Source organism: Pecten maximus, chromosome 6 (genome assembly GCF_902652985.1).
Source record: "Pecten maximus chromosome 6, xPecMax1.1, whole genome shotgun sequence".
NCBI classification, from domain to species: domain Eukaryota; kingdom Metazoa; phylum Mollusca; class Bivalvia; order Pectinida; family Pectinidae; genus Pecten; species Pecten maximus.
In genome coordinates, this window is record NC_047020.1 from 10,195,782 (window position 1) to 10,207,474 (window position 11,693).

Sequence of the window (11,693 nt, forward strand, 5' to 3'; positions counted from 1 at the left end):
AATTTATTGCTGGAATTAATAAAAATAATATAAAATAACTAGTACATTATGTTCCTGTCACTAATAATGACTCATCCGTCATTTCTAAAATTAACGAATATTGGACTATGTTAAGCCTATTTAATAAGTCATGTCATACCAGAATGCTAGATATACACGGATACGTCAAATATTGAATGATAATATTTACTGGAAATAAAGGTAAGTATGTCTATTCATTATTATTCTCACTGGTACATATACATGTACTATTTTTTTCTTATTTTGTTTCTTGAAAAAGTAAGATATACGGTTCTGATTTTGGTTCAATATTAGTGCATTTAAAGGTGCTGTTGCAGGAATGCTCTAAAACCGCCCACGAAGGAAATCGGTCCTTTACCTAATGCCCGGATAGACATATCCATGGGGCATCTGATAGTACATGAAAACCTTGTTCCGTTCCGGACATGCCAGAACGTGGCCATTTTGTACCAAAGTCGTAAATACTCACAAGCACACTTTATCAAGTATTTATAAGGTCAAAATGTTATTTGTTTGTAAGGAAAATTGTACTAAAATTACATTTATATATCGGGCAACGTAATCGGATATCGATTGTATGAATCTTTTCGTTAGTTTCTGTGAAATTTGACATCAAACATAAAACATGATATTTCTCATAAAGTTGAATGCACGTTTAAACGGCATTTTGTCTAATTCAAACCACGAGTACTATCGAATTTTGTCGATAGAAAATATCTCCATTCATTTGTGTAATCCATGAAAAAAAAATGCGCTTCAGAATTACTGGATATGCCTCATTTTTTTAACTTCTATTACTGCATGCTAGTGAAGACATCTCGTCCGGACAAGAAATACGTTATAGGAAACACGATTGGACGAATTCGCCTTCAAGGAAACTATTTGTTTCAAGATTTTTGTCAGGATAATGTTAGTCCCTTTACCAATTTTCCTATCTCCATGACTTTGTTGTACAACTAATGTGCTTTGTTCTTGCTCATTCAGCTCATCATGTATTATTTGTGTATTTAGAACTTAATATCATATATATATATGAGTATTATATTCCTTCACAGTTACATTCTAGACACTGTCGATCATTTTTGAAGAGTGACAATGACGCTACGTTGTGTATATCAGAAACATTCAATGTATAGTATCTTCCCTACATTCTGGATTATATGTATAAGCGGGCTATTTACTTCATCAGTGGCATAAACTTGGTTGGTCGAAGTGGTTTTCGAGACTGACTATGGACATAGACCCCAAGGTAGAAGAGAACACTAGCGATATGAGCACACATACCAACAGTCCTCTGACCTGTTGGACACGTACAGTAGTAATTCTGTATTGGTGGTTGTTCGGTAACTGAGTACTGGATCCATATGTTGTATTTCGTTTGCGATTTATGACGAGATCGGATTTGACATCGAATCAGGTCAGAAGAGTGTTGGTATGCCATGACTTCATAATCTCCATCTGCTGTCAAATGTTCCGATATGTATCCAGGGACCAACTTCACCTGGTACGTCCCACATGCCAGAGTTTCTAGATATTCTTAGTCAAGACGTGGGAACTCGAGCTGGGCTGCCTCTAGCTTCTGCCATTGGGATTTGGTTCTCCGTGATAGGTCTGACTCTTTCTCAACACGCTCTGCTAGGATGTTGGAGTTGTTTAGAAGTGACTTCATCTCCAGAGCAACTTTTTCATCTTCGGCTGCTTTTGTTGATGAAGGCTGATATGGGTCCACGTAGCCAATTCAGACATGCCGTGTTACTTTTCAGAAGACTTTCGAGATTTTTGATGAAGTAGTTTGATGTGAGGTCAGTTTTTAAAAATCTGATTTGCTTGAAACGAGAGTGATAACTTTCGACCACCCATCTTGTTTTAGTGATACACCTGTCTGTGTTCGCCTCTTTACCATCATGTTGACATTGTCCAGGTTTGGGAAATGTCGGCATGTGAGTCTCGTATCCCTCGTCTGATAGTTTGCTCAAAATGTCTCGGAAACCCCTGTCTACAATTACCTGATCATCTTGCTCTAGGATACCTGACAGACTTTGTAATGAGGTAAGTATCTTGTCAGTGATTTTGGCGTCATTATCACTACCAAGAAATGGGCCGACAGTGTCTAGAACGTAGCCGTTAGGGAACACAACACTCAAAAACTTCACGTAGTTGCGTTTTTTTTTTACCGCAGTAACTTTTCCGCCGAAACTCATGTTCTTCACTTTTGCCGATCCGTCCAATATTACAGTGACTTTGTTGCCGAAGAATGTTTTTGTGAAAACTGTATTGTGATCCAACGCTTGCGCCCTAGACGCGTGATCCGGACCAAGATGTGTGGGAACTACGGCTTGATTTAGAGCATCTGTAACGATCTGGAAAATTCTGCTCACGCTCGATTTGTGAATGCGGAAAAGAGAAGCCAACTGAGTGAAGGATATGTCTGTTTTGAGTTTAACCCAAAACAGCAGAAGTGCATTCTTAGATGACAATGCTTGTGTACCAGTAATATGTTCGGAACATGCATCGTGTATTTGATTGAATTGATTACAATCCCAGCCTGTCCAAGCTTGGTAATCTTCATCATCCATGTTGTCGAAGTTTAATACAAGCGGTGACAAGTTATTGGACATGTTCTGTATGATTTTGAGTAAATCGTTGATAACAGCTGGTGACTTGGTGGCTAAGTGATTAACAAGTTTATCCCTCCCTGTCAAAACCGGCTCAATGTCAGGACTGATATCCTTACCAAGAAGATGACTTGAACACACCCTGGAATTCTCAGGCATGTACAGTTTATGTTTGATAAGCAGCTGGTGTCTTGCTTTCTCACTGATGCAGCACCTAGAACTCTTCATGTTGTAAGTTCGGCAAATGCTATATTTTCTGTTCGAAGAAGGGGCATAGTATAAATCATCTACAGAAAGATACCCGTCCAGAGTGTCAGATTCGTCAACAGAAGCATCATTGTCAACGGAGGCTTTTTTTCCGTTCCGGTTCATTGGTATTCTCGGATGCAGGACGTTTCTTGAGGTATCTGAGAAAGCATTTTGAACACATCTTTGCTTCTGTTGATTCAGAAAGTATGATACCTTCAGAAAGGAGAACATCTTTCATCCAGTCCTGAATTTTTCTCGGATTTTTAACAACGCCAACCTGGTTGTACTTGAACTTAACTTTACATCCCAACCCAACGCAGGAGTTCTCCATTTTCCTATTTGAGACAAAGACAACTTTACTACAGAATAACTGAACTAAATAGAATTATAAAACGTAACAGCAATTATAACAACACGCCGAGCACCATTCGCGGTGAGTAGTCAAAAGACCAAGTGTCAAAGGGAACTTTTGTGTGGCACACCCCTACGGAGGAGAAGCTTTGAAGAAGTACTGAAGACGAAGATGGTCAAGTGAGAAAAATGATGAATCATACGTAATACGGAACTACTATAACTATGTTAAACATAGTAGAACATAATACATTGCCATGGACATTGTATCAAATCATTTTCATAATAAATCAATACGTTGTATTATTGTGTACGACAAAGGACCACTTGTATCGCCCTTGCATTTTTTCCACATACATTTTTCAACATTGAATTACTGCCCTTATCCAGTGACTCAGCACGACTTTCTTTTGCTGGTATACAGAGGGATAGTCAAATATGTTTTTAAAACACTAACATCGATAGTACTCGCATATTATCGTGCCGAATTTGCCGCTTGATTTTAAAAATGGTATTTTGAATTTGATGAAAATTTTCGAATTTTGGTTTTCTACGTCATCTTGTACTAAACTCGTTTGTTTTTTCATGGTCAACTGTTTATTATTTTAAACTACAATGTATGTACAATACCTAGTCGTGAGAAAACCTCTCAGTGACAAACAGAAATACCACTTATGGGTCTGTGAAAAACACAGGTACGCTTGTAAACGAAAAAGTGAAGTAGATGGCGCTATGGGCGCGCTTATGGGTCAAGTGGAAAATAACATCTTGTTCCATATGTATTTTTCATAGCTTTACTTGAAAATATAGTCGATTTCAAGAAATCGCTGTGGGCGGTTCTGCAACAGCACCTTCAACGTCCGATGTAAAATGCTTCATGTGGACCACATGAACCTAATAACTTTTTTACCTCGTGTAAGACAGCTAGACTGCTAAATATGTGTCTATATAAGGCTTTAAATGTCATTATGAGGAATGGGTTATAAATAATTATTAATCAATTGATGATATCACCAGTTCATTATAGACTAGTCATATCACAAATGTGAAGTGATATAGCAGGTCTATAACTGCAGTGAACGTGACGTGATTGAATTGTCGACGTGACGTCATTGAATTGTCGTGACATCATTGAATTAAATAGTTACAAGAACGTACTCTCTCATAACCGAGGGGTTGGCAGATATGATTGAGACATCACACCTTACCTTAGGGATGATAGAGAATTCTTGAATAAGGTAAATGGGAGGAATCATTTGAACGACGAGAGAATAATAATTTAAAATCTTAATTCTCCTACCTTAAGGGTGTGACAAGTTTTTAAAACCATTATCATGTGTTATTTATTCTTTATTAACATAACAGATATAAAGCACGTGTTATCAACGACATCAAGTCAATAATACAATGGCGTCCCGACAACAATACAATGACATTACATCGACACTTCATTAACGTCACGTCAACATTGCGTTGCATGGAAATATTTTATTTAAAGAAAATAGTAGGATTGGAGAAACATAAGCATCCACTACCTTGATGACGTGACTAAAAAGTGTAGCCTACGATAATATTCATGTGTACATTCGTGTAACGAGCTTCACCGAGTGCAGACTACGCTGATCTGGTCGCGCACGGCCGAATATCAAACTCGGGACAAGTTGGCACAACAACTCGCGTAGAGAAGTCAGTTTGTCAATTACATTCACAATAATATCTTTCACGCGTCCGCCATACACAAATTCGCAGCCAACGGTCATTGTAGTCTATTTCGGTGTCATTGCATGTATATGTTTCTCGATTGATCGACAGAAATGGTGAAATAAAGACGTTATCAACGATTAATTGGACTTCTAACTGACGTCTTTATAGTGTCATCACACTGAAATGATGGGGCCACTGACGGACGTCTTTATAGTGTCATCACACGGAAATGATGAGGCCACTGACGGAAATCTTTATAGTGTTATCATACTGAAATGATGGGGCCACTAACTGACGTCTTTATGGTGTCATCACACTAAAATGATGGGGCCACTGACGGACGTCTTTATAGTGTCATCACACTGAAATGATGGGGCCACTGACGGACGCCTTTATAGTGTCATCACACTGAAATGATGAGGCCACTGAGTGACGTCTTTATAGTGTCATCACACTGAAATGATGAGGCCGCTGACGGACGTCTTTATAGTGTCATCACACTGAAATGATGGGGCCACTGACGGACGCCTTTATAATGTTCATACTGAAATGACGGTGTCACTGACGGACGTCTTTATAGCGTCATCACACTGAAATGATGGGGCCACTGACGAATGTCTTCAGAGTGTGATCACACTGAAATGATGTGGAAGCTGACGGACGTCCTTATAGCGTCATCTAACTTAAATAATGGGACCACTGACAAATGTCTTCATTGTGTGATCACACTGAAATGATTGGGCCACTGACGAATGTCTTCAGAGTGTAATCACACTGAAATGATGGGGCTACTGACGGAAATCTTTATAATGTTCATACTGAAATGATGGGGCCACTGACGGACGTCTTTATAGTGTCATCACACTGAAATGATGGGGCCACAGACGGACGTCTTTATAGTGTCATCGCACTGAAATGATGGGGCCACTGACGGACGTCTTTATAGTGTCATCACATTGAAATGATGGGGTCACTGACGGACGTCTTCATATTGTTAATACATTGAAATGATAGGGCCATTGACGGAAATCTTTATAGTGTTATCACAGTGAAATGACGGGGTCACTGACGGACGTCTTTATGGTGTCATCACACTAAAATGATGGGGCCACTCACGAATGTCTTCAGATTGTGATCACACTGAAATGATGGGGAAGTTGACGGACGTCCTTATATTGTCATCACACTGAAATGATGGGGGCACTGATGGACGTCTTATAGTGTCATCACACTGAAATGATGGGGCCACTGACGAACGTCTTTGTCGTGTTACTACACTGAAATGATGGGGCTACTAACGGACGTCTTGATAGTGTCATCACACTGAAATGATGGGGCCACTGACGGACGTCTTTGTCGTGTTATTACACTGAAATGATGGGGCTACTAACGGACGTCTTGATAGTGTCATCACACTGAAATGATGGGGCCACTGATGGACATATTGATGGTGTCACCACACTGAAATGATTGGGTCACTGACGGACGTCTTATACCGTCATCACACTGAAATGATGAGGCCACTGACGGACGTCTTTATAGTATCATCACACTGAAGTGATGGGGTCACTGACGGACATCTTGATATTGTCATCACACTGAAATGATGGGGTCACTGACAGCGTCTTTATATTGTCATCACACTGAAATGATGGGGTCACTGACGGACGTCTTGATATTGTCATCGAACTGAAATTATGGGGCCACTGACGAATGTCTACATAGTGTCATCACACTGAAATGATGGGGCCACTGACGGACGTCTTTATAGTGTCATCACACTGAAATGGTGGGGCCACTGACGGACTTTATATTGTCATCACACTGAAATGATGGGGCCACTGACGGACGTCTTTATATTGTCATCACACTGAAATGATGGGGCCACTGATGGGCGTCTTTATATTGTCATCACACTGAAATGATGGGGTCACTGACGAATGTCTTCGAAGTGTCATCACACTGAAATGATGGGGCCACTGACGGACGTCTTTATATTGTCATCACACTAAAATGATGGGGCCACTGACGAACGTCTTTATAGTGTCATCACGATGAAATGATGGGACCACTGACGGGCGTTTTTATAGTGTCATCACACTGAAATGATGAAGCCACTAACAGACATACTTATAGTGTCATCACACTGAAATGATTGGGCCACTGAGAGACGTCTTTATAGTGTAATTACACTGAAATGACTGGGCCACTGAAGGACGTCTTTATAGTGTCATCACACTGAAATGATGAAGCCACTGACGGACGTTTTTATATTGTGATCACACTGAAATGATGACGCCACTGACGGACGTCTTCATAGTGTCATCACACTGAAATGATGGGACCACTGACGGACGGACGGAATGGGCAACGGTCGGACGCCTTAAAGTGTCATCACACTGAATTACCATCTCAGGGCACAGTATCATGGTGCGCCATCTTGGCATATTTTTTACTGCCAAATGACAAGCCAGTCTTTAATCCTAACTTTAAATATGAACGTCAAGCAAAGAACAATAAGTATCCATTCGTTTGAGTGGAACGACGCTCAAAGCGAAGATTTACCAAATGAGGCATAAAAACAAAGACCCCAAAAGGTGCAATTTATCTAATTCATATCCCATATCAGAGATACATTCCTACACAATTTGTCTCACTGCGGTCGACTGTCTTTTAATAGCGTGACATTGAAATATCAATATATGTCGGTGTTCATCAAATTATTGTTCAAGTACATGTATAAATATAGAAATGTGTAAGTATCAGACGACAACCAAATCAACCGCCATAAAATCGACGTCATTGCTAATGACGTTATCGAAGCCGTTGTCTATCACTTGATAGACTTAATAAACCAATTCTAAAATGATACATTCGTATGCCGCAAACAACGATTATCAATGATTCCATATTTGCACCATTTATTCAGAAAATCAAACAATATGCAGATTTCTTGCCTCATTACTACTGTATATGATATTTTGCCTCCAGCATCTGATACTATTGAAAAGCGGATTAATAAATTTGGGGAAGCGATACAGATTCACGTTAAAAAATGGCCATTGATTTGAATATGGAGGCAGATTTATCCTCGCTCAAAATGCACCAAGTCAATTTCATTTCAGTTTTAAAAAATTATCGTGATGGACAATTTACTCATTTTAATTTAAAGGTAAATGTAACATCCATATTTTATTAGCAGTATTCTATTGGTATATGATATGATAAGATGTTGCACTAACAACTGCAAAGATTATTTTCTCATAATTTAGATACCAAACGATGACAGAATGTTTTCATTTCTTCTCTTGCCAGATGTCGACATTGGTGGATTAACATATTTGACCACACACTCGATCTATCGGAGTTAGTGAACATTCGAAAAACAAGACAGGAAACACAACTCCGAAGGCGACAGTGAATACTTGTGTAAAGATTACGAAGCATTAGATAACGGTGACTCTGGGGCTACATACTTTAATCTTTTTAACAGTTGAATGGAAAACACGATGACAAACGACGATCCAGAAACAGATGGTTGCATGTTTACTCTGGACACTTTATACGGTGCGGTATTTGAGGACGATTTCATATTGTATCAATCAACCCTTTGCAAAGGAGGCTTTGACATGAATCAGGAATCCCAAATCATGCACTTTATCTGTAAATGTAGGACGGAAGCGAACACTGTTGAATATCTACAAGAAGCTGTTAATTACGGAAGTGACGTAAGGGCTAAAGATGACAGTGACCAAATGCCAATACATGTCGCATGTTCGTTTGCAAATTACCGTGCCGTGGAGTATCTGGCCGACCTTGACCCATCACTATCTAACGAGGTTGTTGAAAGGACTCTTTCTCCGCTCCTAATTACGATAAGTAAATTTTCAACCGAAAGGAACAAGAGTTTTGCAAAACTGTTGACGTTCTTCTCAAACACGGAGCCGACGTGAACAAGAGAATACGAGACTTCAGTCATACGCCGTTGTTAAGTGCGGTGTGTCACAACGAAATGATGCCAGATATTGTTCGTATTTTACTTGACGCTGGAGCTGACGTCACAGCACGTTCTTTAATGGACAGAACACCTCTTATCCATGCTGTATCGCAGAAAGACCAGCGATCTGTCCGATACCTTCTAAAAGCTCAATCGGACCCAGATGCTGTGGACAGATTGGGCTGTACACCACTAGGACTTGCTTGTCTAAAACAGCACGCACCTATCATACGAGATATTGTTCAATACGGCGCCGATATTAATTCTGAAAGGAGTCGAAACAACAAAGACTTATTGACTAATGTCATCCAGTCGTCACATCACAGCATCACTGAGCTTCTGTTCGAGCTTGGATTGAAAGTAACTCCTGAACTCATTATGCTGAAAAACCCAGTTGGTTGTGCAATAAGGAAAAAAAGTAGCGAACATGTGAAGATTCTGCTTCGGGAAAATTGTCCTCTAGAAGAACCCTTACACGAACTTCCATTAATAGAGGCAGTTCAGGAGAATAATGTTGATGCCGATGTGATGAATATTCTCATCAAATCGGGAGCCGACTTTTCGGACGCGCTGTTGGACTGTGCAATGACTGCTAAGCCGGATGATAAATGTTTGGCGAGTTTGATTACAAGATATCACTGTGACGTCAGAACGCTGAAGACACTGTGTTGTTTCTCTATTAGGAAGTGTCTCGGCCTCGGAATCAAAACAAAGGTTCAGCGTCTGATTGACGATCACGTGATTCCTCGATCTCTAGTTAAGGATGTCATGTTGGAGCACGTTCTCAATGTGTGATCCAGCAATGTTTAAGGACTGTGCAAACAGATTATGACCGTCGTTTTTTTTTCTCTCTCACACACTCCAGAGGAATGAACAAACTTTAAAACATACTGATAACGCCATTAATATGCTGCAATTATTTAGCGACAGCTCAAATTTAATATACGAGATAAAGGATCTTATCTAGGTTTTACCGAAGCGAAAAATGATTTTAATTAAAAGAAATGGAAACCGGTAACGTTAGGTTCGTTGTATCACAAAACTGTTTTTACACAGTGAAATATTTTCACTCAATATTTCTCCATGTTAAAGTATTCAAAGATCAAGAACCTGGGGAAAAAATATAACAATTACAATAAGGTAGTGTCTTTCATTATGAAATAGATTTAAATTTACCAATGTAATTAATTTTTTATACTTTTTCAATATGCTTGTGTTTTTGTTGGATTCGTACCAACCTTTTTTTTCCATTAAATGTTTTATTAGCAAAAGTCAGTTATTTTTTGTCACCCTTTCAGAAATTGCCTTTGCTTTCGTCGGAAATCTCGTTCCTTCTTCTCTTCTTCCTTTTATGTTCCTTACTCTCTTATATTTGTATTTCCTTTTCTAAATCAGCTTCTACTTTTTTATCCAAACTATCCCCCAATCCCATTTTTCAATTAGCTCCAGTCGATTATATTCATTGGTTGATTGTTTCAATTCTACATACACTATAGATAGATAGATAGATATCTTTATTTCCTCCAATTGCATGAAGATTACAGAACATATTAACAGGAAAACAATAAATTAAGAAATGAATAATTGATATGAAAGAAATTGAATCCGCCATCGCTTAAGTATTGCGATAGCCTAATAACTCTATTCCGTTGAGCGTTTCTTTTACATTTACATTTATATATTACAGTATTTCAAATAAATATTTGGTCATTTTGGCGATACTGATGGAATTCAGCAACATAAATTGTTCCCACGCATCATCGTCTATTTCAATAGTATCCCGGCTTCCTAGGATCACCTTTGTCATGCTAGTCTCGTCGAGGTCGGCAAACATGACATAATTTGCAGTTCCCAGGACATTGACGACGTTGTCTAGTAGCGAATCTCTAGTTTCCTGTAGTTTACCGCACTGAATAATAAAATGAGCTATAACGTTACTGCCACGCTGTCCACACAATTTGCATACAACTATTTCTTTAACATGGAGATATGAGAGTTTAATCATCTCCGCTAGTTTCCAAGTATATGCTGGGTGTTTTTCTCCTAATATATAAAGCGGATGTAACGTCAGGCTCGTGTGGATGTCCGAATATATGCTTAGCTCTTGTCTTTCAGTTAGAACTTCTTTCCATTTGGTTTCTTGATGAAAGTGGATAACATTTGTTATGAATTTTTTCCAGCTGGTTTTACCGATTGTGTCTCCATAGAAGAAAAAATCCTCAAATAAAATACTTAGTTGATATTTGCGATGTATCCCGACGACATCGGGAATAAAACCTGTCGTAATGGTTTCATCTACTATGAAGTCACACAAGCGGGCATTAAAGATCCTTTTCCAGATAAAATTGGGATTCCCCCTACTTAAGCGATTCCAAAACAGCAATTTACATTTGTCAACATGTGATTGTATTTCCCATAATCCCAAGCAGTTGATTGTCACACATGTGGGAGAGTCGAACTCGAAGCCTTGACATCGCCTTGCCACTTTCCGTTGTAGTATTTCAACATCTGTCCATGTTGTTGACCGACAAATATTGTTCCACAGTTCGCACCCGTATGTTAGAGACGGTAGTAGGATATTCTTCCAGATAATTACACTAAGCGCTGGGGACATTCCATTTTTGTGTATGCCTAAACCGATCATCGAGTTAAAAAGCTTTTTAACCTTTTCCATTTGCTGACACACACATTCGTCACTATTGAGCATTGTAGTCAGAAGAAGTCCAGCATAGGTAACGCCATTTTTATATTGGAGC

General features: G+C 39.1%; 1 protein-coding gene across 1 annotated transcript; it reads left to right on the forward strand.

Moving 5' to 3' along the window:
* The first annotated feature begins 92 nt into the window (after positions 1-92).
* LOC117328925 (ankyrin repeat domain-containing protein 17-like) lies at positions 93-10,429 on the forward strand. Its single transcript, XM_033886542.1, has 2 exons — positions 93-201; positions 8,256-10,429. Exon 2 carries the CDS (start codon positions 8,953-8,955, stop codon positions 9,730-9,732), a length of 780 nt encoding a protein of 259 aa, XP_033742433.1. The 5' UTR covers positions 93-201; positions 8,256-8,952; the 3' UTR covers positions 9,733-10,429.
* Positions 10,430-11,693: the final 1,264 nt, after the last annotated feature.

Coding starts and splice junctions, on each gene's coding strand:
- LOC117328925 (XM_033886542.1), top strand. CDS start 8,953: ATGATGCCAGATATTGTTCGTATTTTACTTGACGCTGGAGCTGACGTC.